A 22,854-nucleotide genomic window follows, 5' to 3' on the forward strand; every position below is an offset into this window, starting at 1 on the left:
ACAACAACTGAGAACTAGAGAGATATAGTGACTTGCCCAACTGACAGAATCAGGATTTCAACTCAGTTCTTGTGAATCCAAATCAATGATCTTTCTATATTACTGCCTTTTTGCTATCTCACAGACTTGAGAAGAATGTATTTCATAAAACCTCAGAGCAGTACATAAGTGAGAATTGTACAGTTATTAAAGATGAACAAGCTAATCAGAATGACTGGGGGAGACAAACAAAAGGGATTGGAAGACAATTTTCCACAGCACAATTCCAAAAACTTAGACAGGGAAGTAATTTTTAAGGGTTAGATTTATATGTGTTTTGGGGGCCTGGACCCAGGACAATTGCCTCCCTCTTCCTCTAAGCTACAGTCAAGCAGAGAGTTTCTACTTGGAGTAGATGATTAGGCAGATATGTTGGTATTTCAAAACTTTTCTTTGGGAAGCAGTATATTTTATAATAGGTGTTTCAGAATAGAATTAAGAAATAATGATGGTCAGTTGGATGAAAAATGAATAAAATCCAGGTTATTTCAAAGTTTCCAGATTTTAGACTACTACTTATCAACAGAGAGCAGATTATTTCAGCTTGCTTATTATATTACTATTGTAGGGCAGAAGCTATGGATTCATCCTCATAATTCCCATTTCTTTGTCTATTCCTTTCTGGGTTATAGGGGTAATAGCCTGGGATTATGGGAGTAATTGTCTGGAGTTAAAGCCTGAAAAGGCTGAGATAATTTAAATACTAATCTCCCAAGCCTCTCTCTGATGGGTTCCCCCAATATCATCCACTCTACTAATATCTTCCCAGTATCATCTGATCAGATATCCCCTTAAAATAAAATAACTAGTTAACCTCAATTAGTTTTTTTACAAATAGATATATTTGGAATAGATGAAATAAAGACCAAAATATAACCTGCTCTTCCCTACCCGTGAGCACATTATCTTTTACTACCTTGTTCCCTAGGGTGAACATCCTCATACTTAAAGTAGTTGCTATAAACATCCCTCCTAAATTCACTTCTGGTGGGGCATAACTGATGCTTGAGTTGCTTCCTTGCTTGAAGAACATGACTCTTGGTTATTTCACTGTTAGGTTAAATTAAGTAGGTCATTTCTCTGCTGCCTAGCATCTTCATTAGATTCTTTGCTGGGCTTAGCTGTCTCTAGTTCCTGGCAGACTCTGCTGTGGAGTCCAATTAGTAGGCCTCTGGTGGTTCTATTGACCTTTTAAAACTCATGAAGTCATAACTAGTATTCAAGATCAACAATGGATAAATACAACAGACAAGAAACATCTCTATTCAGAGAGATGTAATAGTCTAAGCAGCAGAAAGCTTACAGCATTTCTTCTACCCCTTCACTTAAAACCTGACAGGGAATAATATTTTATCAGTTTTGAAGACTCAGTCCATGTTCAGGACCAATTAAAGCGCTTTTAATTATAATAAAATTACTTGGATTGATGATTCTGGGAAGATGGAAGAGTAGGTTGGTAAATTTTAAGGTTTCCAGATTTTTCCTACAAGTAGAATAAGTTTGGGCCTCAAAGTGAACATAGACTTGTGAAAAATCAAGAAGACCCGGGGCAGAATAGGGGTTCTCCTGATACAACTCAAGAAGATCTGAAGAAAGACTCTAGGCTGGGGAGTAATCTGTTTGAAGTGCAAACACCTCTGGGCTAGCTCCTCTGAAGTGGAGATGCCTCAGGCTAGTCAGGTTTGGCTGGAGTCTCAGAGGAACCACAGAGACTTTAATCTCCTGAACTGTTTGTGGGGTCTGGATCTGAGTTTGGGAAAACTGAGGAAACCTTGGCTAATTGGGAACACCAGGCCCAGCTAAATGCTGAGATGCGTCTGTGGGTGAGAAGGAACCAGCCAGCAGTAAGTGCAGAAACAGTGAAGTAGGGACACTGCTGGCTGGGGGTACTTGCAGGAGAGTGGAGCTCCTAGAGAAAGAGGAGAGCTGAAGAGAAGCCAGTTGCCTCATCCCCCTACCCCACAATTGGAGGCGTTACATTAAAACCTCTTATTAAAAAATATGAATCAGCAAAGAAGAAAGAACCCACCATTGAAACACGTTATGGGAACAGGGAAGACTAGGGTCTTCAAAGGAGGACACTTTGGGGGAGGAAAAAAAAAGCTTCTACCCTAAAGAGCAATGTAAAATGGCTCCTTGCCCAGAGAGAATTTATAAAAGAACTCAAAAAAGAATTTAAAAATCAAATGAGAGACACTGAGGAAAAGCTATAAAAAAATTAAAGACATCCAAGAAAAATAAGATCATTAAAAAAGTTAACCAATTAGAAAATGAGGTACAGACTCTTAAAGATGAAAATAATTCTTTGAAAATTAGAGTTGGGCAAGGGGAAGCCAGTGAAGCTATGAGAGACTAAGAATAAACAAAACAGATTATAAAGAATGAGAAAATAGAACATAATGTGAAGCATTTTATAAGAAAAACAACAGATTTGGAGAACAGATCAAGAACAGAAAATATAAGGAAAATTGGATTGCCAGAAAGCTCTGACTGACCAAAAGAGAGAAACTTGAGACAATAATGCAGGAAAAAAATCCAAGAAAATTGTTGTGGAGTGATAGAACATGAGGGGAAAGTAGAAATAGAAAAAATCCACAGATCACACCTCAAAGAGATCCTTTGTGAAAAACACACAGGAATATTATTGTCAAATTTTGAAACCCCCAAATCAAAGAGAAAATTTTATAAGAAACAAGAAAAAAAGTTCAAATACACTGGAGCTACAATCAGAATTGTATAAGACATCAGCAGTTAAAATAAAAGATCACAAATCCTGGAATCAAATCTACTAACCATCAGAATAACGAGGTCTGTGGCCAAAAATATGCTAAACATATCATATCCAATAAAAATTATCTATAATTTTAAATGAGAAAAAAATCGACATTCAATGAACTTGATTTCTATCAGGATTTTCTATCAATCAAACCTGAACTTACAAACATATAAGAACCAATATGAAAGATAAGTTTTAAGGAATTTAACATGGTCAAATTGTTTAAACATGGACAAATTATTTTTGTGTTTATATGTGTGTATATGTTTTTTCTACATACATATATTTTTTTATCTAGCAATTATTATTATATATTTTGAATTTTCCCTGATGTTCTGGGGGCACATGGCAATATTCTTTTTTTATTTTGCATTTCATTTTCTGTTTTTCTTACTTTATTTTTCAAATAAAATACATTTAATTAAAAATAAATAAAATTTAAAAAATAATTAAATTACTTGACAGCAAAGCAAAACAAAAACAAAAATCATAAAATAGCTGTTCATGCTTTTTATTGAGGAGTGAAAGGACTCCATTATGTATTTGTGGAAGCAGGTTCATGAAGCCTCCATGTGGATATGAAGCAGATAAAGCAAATTATGAATACTTTAAGGACTGGGCCTCATTGACCAGTCCATAATTTATTGCTGTTATTCAGTCATGTCCTCTTGACCCCATTTGGAGTTTGTTTTTGTTTTTTTTTTTGACAAAAGATACTGGAATGATTTGCTATCTCTTTTTTCCAGGTTATTTTATAGAAGAAGAAACTGAAACAGACTTAAGTGACTTTTCCAGAGTCCCACGGCTAGTAATTGTCTGAAGCTAGATTTGAACTCAGGTAAATGAGTCTTCTTGACTTCAAGTCCAGTGCTTTATCTACTGGATCACCTAGCTGTCTATAATACTATAAAACAGATATGATATTATGTAGACAATGCAAGAAAATGTAGTATTTAAAGCTATAATGGGCCTATGTGATCAATTATCAAATGAGTTTACATTTGTAAAGCACTTTGTAAACCTTAAATTGCTAGGTTGGTGCTAACTTTTTATATAATACTAATATAATATAACAATATATTATAATTAATATTATTTTGTAGATAGGGAACTGAGGAAAAGAGAGATTAAAATTCCTATCCAAGATCCCTCAGGACTATGATTACAGATTCAGTTGGTTTTTTTTCCTACAATGCCAATCTCTCCACTTTCATACATTTTTTATTAATGCTAGGTCTTGTCATATTTCTGCTTTGAATTTGAAGAAATGTTTCCCTCTATTCCTCTACTTCCATCAGATAATGTCTTACTATAGCTCTAGAATTGTAATTTCTATATTTGCCTATGGTAGTAGATTATGCTCTGTGAAGACAGTTTGGCATAGAGAAAACCATTAGTCTCTAAGGAGGATAACCTTGGTGCAGGCTTGGCTTTTGATACATATTAGCTGCATGATCATGAGCACATCACGTAGCATCTCAAAGTCCTCATTGTCCAACTTTCTGAAACTGTAAGATGCTTATCTGTATTGGTAGTGGGAGTTTATTCACTAAGAATCCCTTATGCCAATTCCCAGATGTAGAAAAATAACTTTAAAAAAAAATCTCAATAGGGCACGTGACATCTTCTGTCTTAATTTTTTTTTATTCTACAACAGAGAAACAAGGTAGATATCAGGAAGAATATAAGATGTTTTAATGTATACATGCGAGTGTGTCTATTAGCATGAATGATAAAAGATAGCAATTAAGATGATTGGTGGTCATTGCTAACGTGATTTCAGAATTCTAGTATTATGTATACCATTGTAATAAATATAATTTTTATTTTTTAAAAAATCTAATTATAATTTATTGACTTTGAAACAAAAGATAGACAAAGTTCTCTGTGTCCCTTTTGTACTGATAAAGGGATAGGTACATTATTGTTTGGAGGACACAAAAAAAGTAGTGGATAGAATGCTGGGCTTGAAGTCAGAAAGATCTGAGTTCAAATATGGCCTAAGACATTTGCTAGCTGTGTGACCCTGGGCAAATCACTTAACCCTGTTTGCCTCAGTTTCCTCATTTGTAAAATGAGTTGGAGAAGGAAATAGCAAACTTTGCCTATATTTTTGCTAAAACAAAAACTAAAACAAACCCAACCCAAATGGGTTCATGAGGAATCAGACATGACTGAAAAAAAATGAATAACAATAATAAAGATACAGAAGAGATATATAAAGGATTGTTTTTAGGAGAATGACATGGAAGAAGCAGAGGCATCAAGGGAGGTACAGCTGGCCATTAGACCTAGGGAAAGAGCTGATATATACAAACTAGGGCTCCTTCCTCCCAGATTCAAGCAGTAGCCGACTTTTCTATATCAGGACACAGATACAACCAAAAATCTTGCTAGGGCATCAGAGGCAATGATCTTTAAGCTATAGGTGGGGAAGGAGGGGTGGGGGATTCTGCTGTGGTCCTGCAAGAGGCCTGCCTCCCTTTGAACTTGGCGTAGGCAGGTAATATGAAACTCTCTTTATTTCTCCTCCCAATTACATGGGTGGGATGCCTGCATCTATCATCACTCTGTGAATCAGGACAGCTCAACTATGTGATTTTATAGGGAGGGACAAAGTCTTTGGTGGGGCATTTTTCCACCTCTAGTGCTGCAGGTAGGCACCAATCAGCAAGCTTGCATGGTTTAAAAAGTTTCTATTTAGCATGGCAAAATGTTCTAGGCATAGAAAATTCCAGAAGAGGAGGGAGGTTCCAGGCAATAAGAATGGAATGAATCTAGAACAGACTGTTGCAAGAAATTTGAATCACACTCCCTCCAAATCTAAGAGATCTGGGGACGACTTTATTACCCTCCCACATATTTACTATTTGTAAGAGCAAAATTTGTAAACAAACTCGTTTTTCTTCTTTATCCAAATTTATTTCAATGTCTTCGATTTAGAAGCATATGTATATGTTACTGGTAGAAGATTAACTGGCCAGACATGAATTGAACAACTTTTAGGATGAATCCCACATATTATTCAGTGAAGTTCATAGCATATTTTATACAGCAAGTATAGTATGGTGCCTTATAGGACATCCTTTCACATTTTCCACCCAATTTACTCACTCCCCTTTTGGATAGTTTGTGGACCTGCTTCCTTTTTGAAATCAAGAAACTGTTGGAATCTCTATCAGGAAAAAAAATTCAATTTCTTCCTTTACATGCAAAAAACAAAATTATTACTGGGAAAATATCTCTTCCCTTATCAAAGCAGATTTTTTTCAAAGGTACTGGGTTAAAATAGTAAGGATCTGTTGTACCAGCTACTTAATAGCTGTGTGACTCCAAGAAAATCAGTTAACATATGTGGGTTTCTCCTCATTTGTAAAGGTGGCAGAGTGGATCTAGCATAGGAGTTAGATACAGGAAGACCTGACTTTAAATCGTGCCTCACACATTTCCTTATTTTGTGATTCTGCAAAGTCATTTAATCTCTCAGTCCCAGTTTCTTCATCTGTAAATTGGGGATAGCATCCACTTCCCAGGATTGCTGTGATGATCAATGAAATATGAATAGCTATTTTGAAGGGGATTGGACTTGATGGTCTCTGAAGTATCTTCTGATACTTTTATCTTTGATCCTATGATCCATTTTCCCATTTTCTCCCCCCTTGGCTGTACTCATTCAGGGTTCTTAAATGAGGTTTGAATAGTGATTCCACCTGCAACTTAAAGAATTCTTCATTAAGATAGGAGATCTCTTTCAGGCAATATTCTCCATTACTCTTTGCTGTTGCCCATTTGTTCACATTCTTAACTGATGCAGGAACCAGGATTATTTTCAGTGGGTCTTGAATTCATCAGTATAGTTTAGCCAAGTTCTACTCTGTGTGTCTAGACAGATTTGGGTAATACTGTAGCTCTCACTGGGTTAGCTAGGTGTATTTGGTTACTTTCAACCTGCTTTCCTTATCTTTAGGTCATGTTCTCTGGTTCTCCAACTCCTTGTGAATGTACAATGTTTCTTGTTGCACTTTAAGTTTTTTTTAAAGCTGTCTTTGTAATTCAATAGCCTTGTCAAAGTGTTGAAAATGTTTCCTCTGTCTTGTTGTAAATGGTTATTCTTTTCCTGGTGTTCAGGAGAGATGAATATATCAGAACTTTGGGACAAATGTCCCAGTGTCCAACTGACAGGACAAGAGAAGCTTTAAAGATATCAGAAAAAAGGCTACAAAATGCAGAAATAGTCAATGCTTGTTCATTTGTTTCTGAAACCCATTATGGGCAAAAGAAGTGTGCTACATATTGAGGGATATACTGACATAAATAAGACAAGTTTATAATCTAGCAGTGGAACTAAGAAACAATGGGGAAAGCATATTGTAATACATTAATAATAATTATATGTATAATGCAAATATATTATAATATACTATATAAAAAGCTATAATTTAAAAAATTGAACATAAATACACCAGAGAAGCCTCTGTGTGTGTTGTTATTGTTGTTGTTCTGTTGTATCTGACTCTTTGAGGCTCCATGAACCATACTTTGAAGATACTGGAATAATTTGCCATTTCCTTCTCTAACTCATTTTACAAATGAGAAACTGAAGGAAACAGGGCCTCTTAGCTAATGTGTTTAGGGATTTAAATTTAGGCCCAGAACTCTATCTATTGAGTTATCTAGCTACTTACCATGTATTGTGTTTATACTCAGCAGTATAATATATCCAATGAATTGTTCCTTGATTCTTTCTTCCAGCAACCACATTATATTTGGCTCTTTTCTGCAACTCATTAGAGTACTTCTGGGCTTCCCAACTATAGTGGGACAAATGGTTTTGGGGAGGGTTCAGTTAAAAAAAAATTAAAAACTAGGGGTAGCTAGATGGCACAGTGGATAGAGTACCGGTTCTGGAGTTCAAAGCCAGCCTCAGATACTCATTAACTATGTGACATTTGGCAAATCACTTAACCCTGATTGTACCCCCTCCCTTCAAATAATTAAAGGACTAGCAATAAAAACATGTTGGGAAAGTTACAGATTTCAAGATTATTTAGTGTGGAAAAGAGAAGCCTGAAAGGCTATCAGCATCTTTAATGTACTTGAATATTTGTATGAAAGTATTGTATAGAGAGTTGGTAAACTCCCCTTCCACCAAAGTCAGCACCAAATACAAAGTCATTTGTCTGATTTGGATGTAGGTTGCTGTCATTGAGTTGCCTCTGGACCATTTCTTGGGTTTAAGCAGAAGCAAAGGAATTTAAAGTAGATATAAGGAAGAATTAAAGTCTTATACATATACATTATTCTACTAGCATTGGTAATTCAGGATGGCAGCTAAGACAATCCCAATCAGTTAAGACTACTTTCGTGGCTTTTTCTCTTTCTTTTACCACCGTTCATGCTCTATTTCATGGCTTGACCTTCCTTATCTCTACAATTCAAGGAGAGAGAGCAGTGAATGAGGAAAAGGCATCCAACCAAGATGTCACACTAAGTGGAAGGAAATTGCTTAAAAGTTCAGTTACATGATGGAGAATCCAGGAATAAGACTATGGGAAACAAACTAGGCAATGGAAAGCCCCTTTGAGTGACTAGAAAGTAATCTGCAGAATATGGAAGCACAGAATGTGGAAAATGACTATAGTTGAAATTTTGAAACAATGGAATCAAAAAATTTTAATGGAAGGAGTGATAAACTGAGAGTCAGGAGATATGAGTTCTAGTATTTACTTTATTTCTAAATCTTTTTTAAAAAAATAATTATGGGAAAGTCATTTAACTTCTTGGTCTTGAATTTCCTCATATGTAAAATGAGGAGATTTTAATATATGATTCCTAAAGTCTTTTCAAATTTCTGTGCATTTTCTGGGTGACAGAAGGTCTTGGAATCATCTTTAGAGGAAAACTTTATAAATAACTTGATTCTCTTACTTTTGGGGATAATTTAAAAATTATTCACTCTACTCACTGTAGAAATCTATATGTCCTTCAAGGTCTAGTTAGTTTCTCCTCCATGAAGATTTTACTAATTTCAGTCAATAAGTATTTATTAAGCACTTAATATATGCTAGGCATTGTGATTAAAAATAAAATAAAAAAGACAGATCCTTCCCTCATGGAGATTACAGTTTAATGGGAAGATAATACATTAAAGGAAACTGAAAAAAAGAGAGAAAGAAAATATCCAGCACTGGGATGGCAAAATCTGAAAGAGTACATATAGCCTAGTTATAAATCTAGGATGTTCCTATCTTCCTCTCTCATTTCCATTTTTCAGCACCATATTTTATTCTAGCATGTTTTCATAAAAAACAATTATTAAATGTCATCTCTGTTCAGAGTTCTTGTGGCAGAAGCAAGGGATACAAACATAAAAATACCATAGAGCCTGGACTGGAGAAGCTTCTCATTCTATTGGATATAAAATGATTTTCATATTATGTATTGATGGTGACTTGTACCTGTCAGCAAGTGCTTGGGGATTTCTGTGAATTTCCAAGTAGGAGGAGCTGGAGCTAGGTTTGGGCTGGGGGTAACAATCAGAATCCTAAAATATGATCAGTTTTCGTTTCTATTTGCTCCTACCTAGTCTAGACTGGATTCAAATTCTGACTCTGTGTGATCTGCATTCAACCTCTCTGGGATTTAAATTAATGATCACTAATGTGCCTTCCAGCTTGAAATCTATATATACTGAAATGCTTTGGTTATTCTTAAAACTATATTCAAACCTATTATTTCACTTCTCAGAATTGTTCCTTAAAATGCGTGGTTGAGACGAATTATTGAGTTTTCTGCTTTTCTCTCAGTTCAGAAACATATTCTATTGTTTTCTTTTTCCCAGCTCCATGTACTTCCTCTCTCTTCCCCACCCCCTTTTCCACTTTCCTGTTTGCTCCCCATTCTTCTCTTCCTTGGATTTCCTCCAATATTGCTAATTATGCTTTCCAGTGTTGGCCTGACTGGAACAGTGACATAACCCAGAGAGGCATCAAAATACTCTGGGAATTGACTGAGTAATCCAAGGGCCCAAAGCCCTTGGTTCCTAAAGTCTTAACAGGCAGTGTAAACCCTGTGACTCTTGTCACATAAGCTGGCAAAGTGCTCTGAGAGCTCTGTCAGTGAAATTACCTGGGACGTCTTTTTCAGTCGCAAAAGTTGTGGATTTTGTCATTGAGATTTGGAATTTGCAAAAAGTTTTTATATTTGTTACAAAGCACATTTGCAGAGAAACGCCTTTGGGAGGGAGCACATAAAGCTATTATGTTGCAATGGCCAAATGGTACCCCAAGATAAAATGTAGATCTATTGCATTCTTTGTCTTTACCAAAACATTTGAGAAACTCTCCAGTGGTCACCAAAATGTAAACAAACAATTGATGCCAGTTTATTTTGTCTTTGTCTGGGCCACAACCCACTTCCTTCCTCCTTAGAAGAGCTGCCCAGACATCAAGACAATAATCATTAACCTCCTTCTTGATAAGTATCTTGGTAGATATCAATTAACTAATGGAATCTTTCACTAATAGCCTGACCCCATTTTGACAGGTGGGGAAAATGAGAACCAGGTGGAAGGACCCATGTCCCCGCGGTCACAAAGCCACACCTGGGCAATCATAAAGGAGACTTGGCATTTCGGCATTGGGGGTCCTATGGATTCCTCCCTCCTCAAAACTAGGGGGCAGTGACTGAGGAAAACATCTCAACTCGTACAGCACTTTTGTTTCTTCACTCTCTAAGGCGATGCTCATTATGTATGTATGTAGGATACTTTTATCTCTGTGTTATCTTATTTGTCCAGGGTCTGGCTGTACATTACCCAAAGTCCTTATTTTCCCCTATGCCAGAACTGTGCGCTGCGCGCTACACGAGCAGGACAAAATGTTTATTGAATGACAATGTTGTTCCAGCAATTCCCATCTCCAATGCTGGAGAGGGCCTCCCCAGAGAACTCTCTCTCCCACTTGTGTTAAGGTGTCAGCAGAGGAAGAAGGCGCTGGCCTAGAGGAAGGGGCTCAGCCTCCCTCACCCAAACTCGGCTTGGCCACCCCTGCGTAGAAAGACTGAGTCAGAGCCAAATGGAGAAAATGCTGCTGGACAGGTCGGACGAGCTGGGAGTTCGCTTCTTCCGCCCCGAGGTGCGCTCCGCTCCCTCCGGTCTACCCGCCCACTCTTCTACCCCGGCGCCCAGCGACCACAGCTGGCCACACAGCTGGCTTGGCGCGGCCTGCGAGGTGTGGGTAGGGGGCTAGTCTGGGCGTTCCCTCCGGACCGGGCGGGCTGCGGACACTCCCCCGGGGTAGCGTGAGGAGAGGAGGAGCGGGACTAGTGACGAGGGCCAAGGGAGGAGGCTAGGAGGACGAAAGAGGGCGGGTAGATAGATAGACCGACAGCAGACAGATTGCCAGCCTGGGGCCTCGGGAGCGTTATTCGAACTCGAAAGACACTCCGGCTCCACTCCCGCCCTCGGCGCCCCAAGGCACAACTGGAGGATGCTGCGCTACAGCTCCGCGGTCACCCTGCTTTCGGGCAACGGGGCCGCTTCCTCTGGGAGTCCAGGCAAGAGGGTGAGTAGTAGTAACAGAAAGAGAGGAAGCGAGCGAGTCCCCCGCTCTCCTCCTCCCGCCCAAGTGGCCCAGTCTAAAGGCGCTCGGCTCCCCTCTCTTGGCTAGGTAAGCTCCCAGAAACACGCTAGCCATGGGCCAAAGAATCGCTCAGGTTTCTGTCCACTTCCTGTCCGAGAGCCCCTGCATTCTCTCCATCCAGCCAAGCTCAGGTCCTTCACAAGCCCACCTGCTCTCTCCTGCAAACCCCCAGGGATGAGAGGCCCCGGGGGGAAGGGGAGGAGGATTTAGCATTTTATGTGGTGCCCACTGATTGCTCTGTTGTTTGCATTCCCCTCTCTGACCTATGTGCCCCTCTTAAGCCTACGAGATGAGGAAGTCATCTGTTTTAAGAAACAAGCATGACCTTTTTAAAATAACTCTGGATGACTTGGGACCCAAAGGCAAACTTATAAAGAAAATGTCTAACTTTGTTTTGTCCATTGATTAAACTAAAAGGATACTATATTTTTATTGTAAGTTACCTGACCTTTAAGAATTTTTCTAGAGCCGCTTTTAAAAAGGGAAATGTAAGAAAAGGGAATGGTCCTTATTTTAAAATAATGCCCTTATACTGTACTTAACAGAGAAAAGCCCCTCTAAGAGCCAAATGACTCTATTTCCTCTAACTTTACTTAGTAGAAGCCACTGCTTTTCCTTCTGAGTTGTTTAAAAGGACAAGAACAAAATCTTAGAAATTCTATGTGTATTCCAATAGCTCTGAGCTTTGTGTACCTATTCCATGATGCATGCTAAGAAAGCCTATTTTATAAACCTTGAAATCTAAATGAGCTTCCTAAAGTGTCACATAAAGTGCAACTGTTATTATTTTCAAAATTGAATTTTTCTATTTTCCTGAGAATTTTCTCCATCTTAGAGAAATTAATTTGGAAATTAGAGTGCCTTTTAATATTTCGTGATAAGCCTTAGAGATCAAACAGAACAGCACCTTTACTCCAAAAAACTCAGCTGCCTAATGATTTTTTAATCTTTCCTTAATATTTGTGCATCTGCATGTATATACATGTATACATATGTGAACACACATAAATATATACATTTTAGTGTGTAGATATATACATATATATACATACATACATAGAGGCCATCATTGAACATATTTTTAGATTATTACTATCAATCAATAAACATTTATTAAAGGTCTATCTACTATGTACTAAGCATTGTACTAAATGCTGAGGATACAAAAAGAGGTAAAAGACAGTATTTGCCCTCAAGGAGTCTATAATTTAATGGATTATTACCAAATCGCCACCCAAACCAGAGCAATCTTTAGGTAGTTTGGCATTTTCTGCCTGCTCTGAAGTTTTTATTCTTTAAGTATGTCTGTTTTAATTTTTATACCACCACAAAGACATTAATGGCATTTAATGTCTTGAGTCCTTTAAGGTTCTTATATGTGTATGTGGGAGGGAGGGGTTGAGTAGGGGACTTGTTAAGATCTTACCTATTTTTTCCTCTTGTTTTTGAAATCTAGCTAGACACATAGATCAAAAGGACTTTATCTGATTTTTAACTTCAAAATCTAAGATCTCAATTTGGACCATTAGGGCTTGATAATAATGGCCTTTATACAAAGATAATGTTCATTTAACTTTGTGGAGATTTTCGTTAGGATACAATTAAGACAGTGGAAGAATTGTTTCATAAAAGCAAGTCTAGAGCACAAAACTGTGGGTATTTAGAAATGTGATCAGCAATTGACAGCTTGCTCGAATGCTCACATTCATCAATAACCAAACCAATATTCTAATAAATAAATTAGCTTGTGTTCTTAATATAGTATGACAGAAACATTCTTTTTTAAAAATTAATTAATTAATTAAATTAATTTTTACAAAAATTTTATGCATAGGTAATTTTCCAGCATTGAAAATTGCAAAACCTTTTGTTTCAACTTTTCCCCTCCTTCTCCCCACCACTTCCCTCAGATGGCAGGTTGACCAATACATGTTAAATATGTTAAAGTATAAGATACAATATATGTATACATGTCCAAACAGTTATTTTGCTGTACAAAAAGAATCAGACTTTGAAATAGTGTAAAATTAGCTTGTGAAAGAAATAAAAAATGTAGGCAGACAAAAATATAAGGACTGGGAATTCTATGTAGTGGTTCATACTCATCTCCCAGAGTTCTTTCCCTGGGTATAACTGGTTCAGTTCATTACTGCTCTATTGGAACTGATTTGGTTAATCTCATTGTTGGAGAGGGCCTTGTCTGTCAGAATTGATCATCATATAGTATTGTTGTTGAAGTATATTATGCTCATTTCACTCAGCATCAGTTCATGTAAGTCTCTCCAGGTCTCTCTGAAATCATCCTGTTGGTCATTTCTCACAGAACAATAATATTCCATAATATTCATATACCACAATTTATTGAGCCATTCTCCAATTAATGGGCATCCACTCAGTTTCCAGTTTCTGGCCACCACAAAGAGGGCTGCCACAAACATTCTTGCACATACAGGTCCCTTTCCCTTTTTTAAAATCTCTTTGGGATATAAGCCCAGTAGTAACACTACTGGATCAAAGGGTATGCACAGTTTGATAACTCTTTGAGCATAGTTCCAAATAGCTCTCCAGAATGTCTGGATGTATTCACAATTCCACCAATAATGTATCAGTGTCCCAATTTTCCCACATCCCCTCCAACATTCTGCATTGTCTTTCCCTGTTACAGAAACATTCTTAAGAAAGGCCTGGTCTTGGTAGTCAAATATCACTCACATCCTTGGTCAGGACTATCTTGGACACTCCTACAATAACATAGTTTAAATGACTTCTAAATCTACCAATGAATAGAGTTCTCAGTTTGTACTCAGCAGTTCCTGAATCTGGAAAGAAAATAATTCAACTTTCCAGTTATTTTCCTTCTTTCAAGGTTGTTAGCTCTAATTATGAATTTCAAATGGCTTAGTCTGAAAAGATGCCATTTTCTGAATGGGAACTGGCACATTAGCCTACTATTGATCACTTTATTGAGTATTGAAATTGGTTAAGAGGAAGAAAAAACATTTTGCTTAGTTTAAGGGCAATAATTTTTTATTTCAGTTCTAATAGATCAGTTAGTTGAAAAAACATTTTACTTGGAGGTTTGTCCATGTTGACAATTTACCTTTTTGATACTGGGCAAGAAGGGAAATTGAAACAAAAAGATGTTGCTAGCAAATGAAATAATGGTTTTATCAAAAGTAGCACATCAAACATGACTAGGGGAGGTAGGGAAGACACCTTGTTTTGATAGGATGGAAATTCAAGCAGAGTAGAAGTAATTATTAAAAGCTCATGAGGAATCATGAATTCTCTGAATCAGGTACCAAAAAAAATGATGTATCCAGCCTGGGTTATTATTGGAATTTCATTTTTTTGACTGTCACTTAGAAACTGTGATTGCCTCTCAACTGAAGTTGTGTCTAAAGAAATGCGGAGTAATTTTTGTCAGCTCAGAATCAGAGGTGTGAGAAGCTTAGAAATGTGCCAACCAGCCGATATTGTGAAACAAAAACGTCTGCCTCCAAACCAGTTGTGCACTAAAAATAGCTTTATCTACAGCAACAGCAGGAAGAGAAATTGGAAAGACTTGGAAAGAAAACATGACCAGAAAAAAGTTGAATGATAACTTTGGGGGATGGGGGAAATCAAACATTTTGAAATTCTTCTGTCCTTCAAGGGAATGAGTAGAAGACAATGATGATACCCTAAAAGTAAGATTGGGCATATTCCCTTCAAGAAAAAAGCTTTGTGTGCTTATGAACTGCTTGGGGCTTACTACAGCCAGATATCTTCAGTTATTCTGTTGTGTAGAGCACTGACTAAAGGAGTATACTGAATCTCTTCTCTAACACCAGACCTTATTTATAGACATAGGTGACTTGAGTGCTAGCTGACAACTGACTACTAAGAGATTTTTACAAAAGGGGGAAGCGAATCAGGCATCTCCTCTCTTCTTCCCCCATTATTTTCTTTATATTAGAATACTGTTTCCCCTGCAAAGAATTAGAATTAACCTGTTAGTCATCACTTCCTTGTTTTTGTATCAATATCTAAGTAAAATCTGAATCTGATTATAGTCTCATAACCTTAGAATTGAATGACCTTGATAAATGACTTTCTTAGCTGTCAACTACACTCTTAGGTCCAGAAAGATGCCCATGTCCATTTTACTTTCCCAATAAATATATATAAACATAGAGATTATAGAATTTTAGAATTGAATGGACTTTAGAGTAAATGAAGAAATGAATGAATGGAAAGAATAAATTCATCCACCATTTACTATTTGCCAAACTCTTGTTAAATACAAATACAGAAGCATTGATAATACCTAGTCTCAAGGAGCATATCATCTAAAGGAGAAAGGGTTCAAAGAAGGAGAGAGGAAGAGAATAAATACTTATATATTATGTGTCAGGCACTGTGCTAATAAGCATTTTTAAACAAGTATCTCCTAAATGTGGGAGGATAACAGCTAGGGAGGGGCACTGTGGTCTAGAAAGTTATATGGATGGTGAGTAGGGATATAGGTGAATAGATTGATACCCCCCATCCAAGAACTATGGTAGTGTTGAATTATTGATCATGATTCATGATTCCAAAATTGTAACAAGAGAAGAAAGTACTTGAATTAGCAGTGGATAGTATTACAGTGGCTAGATTACAGAAGAGAAAGTTGTAGAATTAAGACTTTCCTTAAATAGTGATTGAGAAGGCAGTCACCCATCACAATAGTCAGGCTCTAGGGTCCCTCCTAGACCAATTACTGAACAATGACTATTTGATCTGGGAGTATCAGTCAGTGTAACTTTAGGACACAATCTGGCACAGCAAATATAGTCCTTGATGCCAGCCAGTAGAGGAGAAAGGCTAAAAATAATGTTAAGACCTTGAAGCTATCTTTACTGATCTTTGGAAAATGTCTTTAACAATGTGAGTAACCTTTAGTTCTAGAAGCTACTAAGGAAAGTTGGCTTCTTTGAATTCACCAGAGTACTAAGATTATTCCATGATTCATTGTACCTTAGTTAATGCCTGTTCCTCTTTGATCCCAGGGAACTCAAGAAATCATATATGAAGGTCTTACTATATGTTAAGCACTGTGCTAAATCTTAGGATTACAAAAAAAGGCCTTGAAAGAGCTCACATTCTAATAAAGGAAACAACATATCAATAATGAGGTACTTAAAAACTATAGGCAGTAAAAGGAAGCCAATTTGAGAAGGGAAGAAGGCATGAAAAGATGGGAAAACCAGGATGGGCCTCTTGCAGAAGATTAGCTTTGAGCTGACACAGAACAGCTGACAAAATTGGAAAATATTATGGCAGAAACTAGATAAGGTCGAAATAAGTTCATGATTTAGACATAAAGGATGAGACTATAAGAAAACTAGGAGGACAAAGGATAGTCTACTTGTTACATCTGTGGAGAAAGGGGGGAATTTATGGCCAAAGAAGAACTGGAGAACCTTATAAAATGCAAAATAGATAATTTTGATTATATCAAATTAAAATTTTTTTGTACAAACAAAACCAATGCAGCCAAGATTAGAAGAGAAGTAGAAAGCTAGGGCAAAAATTATATTCATTTTTTTCCTGATAAAGGCCTCATTTATAAAATATATAGAGAATGGATTCAAATTTGTAAGAATACAAGCCATTTCTCAATTGATAAATGATCAAAGTATATAAACAGAGACAATTTTCAGTTGAATAAATTAAAGCTATTTCTAGTCATATGAAAAAAATGTTCTATATCACTATTGATTAAAGAAATGCAAATTAGACAACTCTGAGGTACCATATCACACCTCTCAGATTGACTAAGATGACAGGAAAAGATAATGATAAATGTTGGAGGGGATGTGGGAAAACTGGGATACTAATGTACTGTTGGTGGAGTTGTGAATTGAGATCATAAAAAAAGGAAAAGGACTTACATGTGCAAATATATTTGTAGCAGCCATTTTTGTAGTGGCAAGGAACTGGAAATTAAGTTGACTCCCATCAGTTGGGGAATCGCTGAATAAATTATGTTATATGAATGTTATGGAGTATTATTGTTCTATAAGAAGTGAGGAAAGACATGAACTGATGCTAAAAAAGAGAACACAGTACACAGAAGCAACAAGATTTGTAGCGTGCTGTTGTCTCCAGAAGCTGCCGGATCGCTCTCTGGGAAGAGATCTGCTTTGTCTACTCAAATCTTTAATACAGATTCTTCTTCCTGTAGTGAACCGTTGTCTCCAGGCAGTTGCTGTTAACTCTTGTCCTTAGAAGTGACTTCCCTTCCTGCAGAGAGCCCCGTCAGGCCTGATGTAATGCAGAGAGTCTTCTTCTTTCTCTGAGAGTCCTCTCTTTTATTCTCCCAGAGAATGGGCGTGGGATAATGCAAGGGCTTCTGGGAAGAACCACCCCAGCCAATGAGCTTGCCCCCTCTATCAAGTCAACCTGAGTTCTCACCTTATAATTGTCCAGAAAACCTCAGTTCTCACTTAGTAATCCTAACATCTCCCCCTTTCTTTTGATTTAGAACATAGGACAGTCATGACCTTGAAACATAAATCCATCAATATGGGAAGTATTACAGATAATTACATAAATTACATAAGCACATAGTAACATAGTAACGTAACACATGCTAGAAGTATATAACATAATCATAAATTGAAAATTTACAAATGTCCATAAGTCCATTGTCCATTAGTCTCATCTTGTGTGAGGAAGTCCAATGATTCCTGCTGGTTTTTAAAGTTCTTTAACAGTCTTCTTATTATCCATGCTCTTTCAGTGTCAGATGTTTCTTAGATCTTCTCCTTTATTTTGAGGTCTTTCTCTTTTTCTGTCTCTCTCTGGTGGACAAGGCGAATATGACTTGTTGGCACCCATCTGATTCCTTCTCCTGCTGAAGAAATACAAGCAAACCCTCTCTCCCAGGCAGTTAACCTATCTAATTTCCTTCTATTTACCACTTTCTAAATCTCTTCTCATCATCTGACAATTACATTGGAGTTGTTTGCACTGGGCACAGCCCTGTTGGTTTAAAAGGCCTGTATTCTCCCCAAGTGTAATCCATTTTTGCAATCTGATTGCCTTTTGACTGACTTATCAGGTAATCCCTTTCTGCCATGTGATTGCTTCTCTGCTGATTGATTAAATCAGAGTCCTGGCCTTCTAAAGGTTCTTTGGGTGTAACATCAGCTGCCATCATGCCCCAAGTCTTTTTTGCCTGGGGCCCTGGACCTGGGCCCCTCATCCCATTTCCCTGAATTATTCTACACTCTGATGCCCAATGGAGTCCTCTGTTGCATTTTGGACATGGGGTTTTAGGTCTTCTTTCACCCTGTCTTCTCACTGTATCTCCATACCTACACTGAGCTCTTAGATGCCCAATTTTTCCACATTGAAAACATCGCCGAGTTTCTCTAGAAGGCCCTTGCCATGAGGGACCCTGTCTTTCCACATTCATCATTGTCCGGGTGTAAAAAGCATTTGTTCCCACTGTAGCACAGCGTCTTATGATCTCCTCTAAAGGAGCATCTTTGTCTAATCCCCATATAATTCTTTTGCAAATCTCATTGGCATTTTCCTTAGCCAGGTGTCTGGTCATTATTTCTGTAGCTGCATTTTCTCCAATAGTTCTTTTGACAGCAGTTTGCAAACGTCCCACAAAATCTGCAAAAGGTTCATTGGGACCTTGCTGTATTTTAGTGAAAGCCTCTCCGCGATCTTTCTGTCCAGGGAGGACACCCCAAGCTTTTATTGCAGCCTTAGCAATTTGTTCATATATTGTCATGGTATAATTAATCTGTTCCGAATTCTCTCCATATTGACCTTCACCAGCTAAGTGCTCAAAAGTGAATTGTGTGTGAAAACCTCAGTTCTCACTTAGTAATCCTAACAAAGATTATGTGATGATCAACTGTAATAGACTTCACTCTTTTCAACAATGAGGTGATTTAAGGCAATTCCAATAGATTTGTGATGGAGAGAGCCATCTGCATCCAGAGAGAGGACTATGGAGAGTGAAGGTGGATCAAAAAATCTTTTGTTGTTATTGTTTGTTTATTTTTTTTTCTTTCTCTTGTTTTTTTTTACCCTTTTTATCTGATTTTTCTTGTGCAGCATGATGAATATAGAAATATGTTGAGAAGAATTATACATGTTTGACCTATATTAGATTCTTTACTTTTTAGCGGAGGGAGGAGGGAAGAAAGGAGAGAGAAAAATTTGGGTTACAAGGTTTTGCCAATGTTGAAAATTATCTTTGGGGCAGCTAGGTGGTGCAGTGGGTAGAGCACCAGCTTTGAAGTCAGAAGGACTTGAGTTCAAATTTGGCCTCAGATTAAGTGGCAAGTCACTTAATCCCAACTGCCTCAGTAAAAGAGAGAGAGAGAGAGAGAGAGAGAGAGAGAGAGAGACAGAGAGAGAGGAGAGAGAGACAGAGAGAGAGACACACACACACACACAGAAAGAGAGAGAGAGAGAGACAGAGACAGAGAGAGAGACAGAGAGAGAGACAGACAGAGAGAGAGAGACAGAAAAACACAGAGAGAGACAGAGAGAGAGAGAATGAATTATCTTTGCATGTATTTGAAAAATAAAAGACTATTATAAAAATATGATATTTACTTACAAAAAAAGTTGTGTTGGCCACTGAGTAAAGCAGAATTTGAGAGAGCAAATTGAAAGAGCAAATTGAGGTATGGATTAAGAAGGCTATTGCAATAATCTAGGAAAAAGCTGATAGGGGCTTGAAGTAGATTTTGGCTGTAAGAGTGGAGAGAAGACATATGTCTTATCAAAAGGGCAAGATTTGGTAAGGAGTTGCCTATGTTGGTCAATTGAGAACTATGTAACCAATAGTTCAGTTTGGAAGTCTGTGCTAGACTTGGTGGAATCACAAGCTTTAGAAATGGAAGGGAACTTGGGCTCAACTAGCATAATACCCTCATGTATGGGATATTAATGCTCAGAGAGGCTAGGTGACATGTCTCAAAGATAGTAAGTAAAACTTGAACCCACATCCTCTGACCCCAAATACAGGTCTCTTTTCCCTCAACAATGAGATAGCCTGGAGATTAAATGTGGCCTAGAAATGAGTATCAATCTCTATCAGTTCAACAGACATTCATTAAACTCTTACACAAGGTGCAAAGATGGATATATTAAGGTTCATGATCTTGAAGATTTTACTGAAAATTCTGAATTATTTAGGCAGGAGAAATCGTTACAAAGCTCTGGATATAGTCACAGAAGAGCCCAGGCCCCTCCTTGGGATTCGGGAGGAGGGTATAGATCTCAGGGTAAAATCACATTGGGTTCCTTCTACTTCTCAAAAGGCAATATATAAGTGAAATGAGATTAAAATAAAAATTTAGGGCAGCTGTAAAAGAGAAAAGAAATCACAAAAGGGCCACCTGAGGATAGGATTCATATTTCATCTATTTGGCTTGGAGATGGTATGTTGCATAGTCTGTTTATATAGCTATGAATCCCAGATCTTACTGAAAACCAATTGGGAGGAGCCACTTTCTTCTCCCAAAAAGCTGTTGCCACTTTGAGTCCTCTAGTTTCAGCAGCCATAGGGTTCCCCCAGAGCCATGGTGAAGCATAGGAACTATATGCTGATAACTGTTCTCTATATATGTTTGAATAAGGAGTCTGTATAACTAGTAAATAATTAGTCAAATGGTATTTCTTAAGCACCTACCATGTCAGGCACTGTGCTAAGCACTATGGACACAAATAAAGGTAAAACACAGTCCCAATTCTTATGGAACTAGCTCAAAGTCTAAGAGAGAAGATAATATGCAATTAACTACGTATAAACAAGCTATATATAAGATAATTGGAAATTATCAACAGAGAGAAGGCACTAGAAGTGAGTCTTTGGAAGATCCTGGAGAAGGTGGGATTTTAGTTGGGACTCAAAGGAAGCCAGGCAGTGAATGTTAAAAGGGAGAGAATTCCAGAAATGGAGAACAGCCAGTGAAAATTCTCAGAATTGAGATGAAAAGTCTTGTTTAAGGAACAGTAAGGAGATGGATGATAATACTGACTTTCAGAATATGTAGGGTGTGTGTGTGTGTGTGTGTGTGTGTGTGTGTGTGTGTGTGTAAGAAAAACAGAAAAGAGGGGTAGGTTATGAAGGGCTTTGAATGCCAAAGAATTTTACATTTGAGCAGTATAGTAGAAGCTTATTGCAGACTGAAACTATAACTTAAAGACCAACTTAGTACAGGCATTTGACTATACTACAGAAACTTTGTCTTCATCCAAAGATATCCTTAAGTTTAACTTCCTATTTCCAGGCACTAAGAAAATAAAAATTACCCAATATAAGCAAAGGAAGTATATATATATATATATATATATATATATATATATATATATATATATATTATAAATATATGTATATGTAATACATATATATTTGTAGATATACACATACTTTGCACATAATATATGCATTCAGGCATACATGTATATATTTTTGTACACATACATTTCATTAGTTGGCAAGGATAGTTTTCAAACACAGGGCAGGATCCATGATGAAAGATTGGACTCAATACCAGCTATGGTAGGCACACAGATTATGTCACCTGAGGGTAACTTGGTTAATAGTCAAGACTTTTATGTATCTTGAGAAATGTCTATTTTGCCTTTTACAGCCTTGCTTTTTTGACTCTTCCCTGCTTCTAGTTTGTAACCTTGTTTACCTGCTCTTACTTGGTTAAATTATCATTAGGTCCATTGCCTCACCCTGGCTAACTTAGTGGGAGTTACAGCCAAAGACCAGCCAAAGACCCACTACAAGATAGCCCAGAATTCTGCTGTTACGTAATCCAGTGAAATTGGGATTGATAAAGAAGTAGAAAAACAAGACAAATGAAGCCAATTTCTTCCTTGAAAGACCCCTCCCAGCGAGCCATGTGCCCAAATATCATCAAATTCCAAAGGCCTCAATAAAGGAAGTTCTGTTCTATATTAATTCCTTTAACAACATTTTAGAACCCTGCTACTGGTAGGTGTGAAGACGAATGAAGCCTTACCTTTTTCCTCACAAGTCCCTAGAGTCTGCTTTAATACTTGGATCTTCCACAAATGACATCTCTAGTTGTCCAGAGTTTCTTTATTGTCATTTAGGACTCACATTCATTCTAATACAAGATTCCCCCGCAGTAAAGTGCTGAAAATACCAGGCAACCAGTACTACGGATCTATACTTTTGATAAGAGGTTGGAAGTTGGCCAAAGACCCAAATACTCTGTATAATGGATTGATGTGGTATATCCATTAGCAACAGGATAAGGACAGAGTTAATTAGCAGTTGCCTACCTAAAGCAATTTGTGAAGTATTAGGAAAGCTTCCCTTTGACTGTAAATATCAACCTCACCCAAATGCCACAATAT

At 37.4% G+C, this 22,854-nt stretch overlaps 1 protein-coding gene across 2 annotated transcripts in view; it reads left to right on the plus strand.

Moving 5' to 3' along the window:
* Positions 1-10,925: 10,925 nt before the first annotated feature.
* Positions 10,926-22,854, plus strand: part of MYZAP (myocardial zonula adherens protein) — a 101,945-nt gene continuing 90,016 nt past the window's right edge. For both annotated transcript variants that reach the window (XM_074294624.1, XM_074294625.1), the window contains exon 1: positions 10,926-11,379. In XM_074294624.1, the coding sequence (XP_074150725.1) occupies positions 11,305-11,379 (75 nt within the window). In that variant the 5' untranslated portion in view covers positions 10,926-11,304. The remainder of the gene's footprint in view (positions 11,380-22,854) is intronic.

The sequence above is a fragment of the Sminthopsis crassicaudata genome, chromosome 2, assembly GCF_048593235.1.
Source record: "Sminthopsis crassicaudata isolate SCR6 chromosome 2, ASM4859323v1, whole genome shotgun sequence".
NCBI lineage: Eukaryota > Metazoa > Chordata > Mammalia > Dasyuromorphia > Dasyuridae > Sminthopsis > Sminthopsis crassicaudata.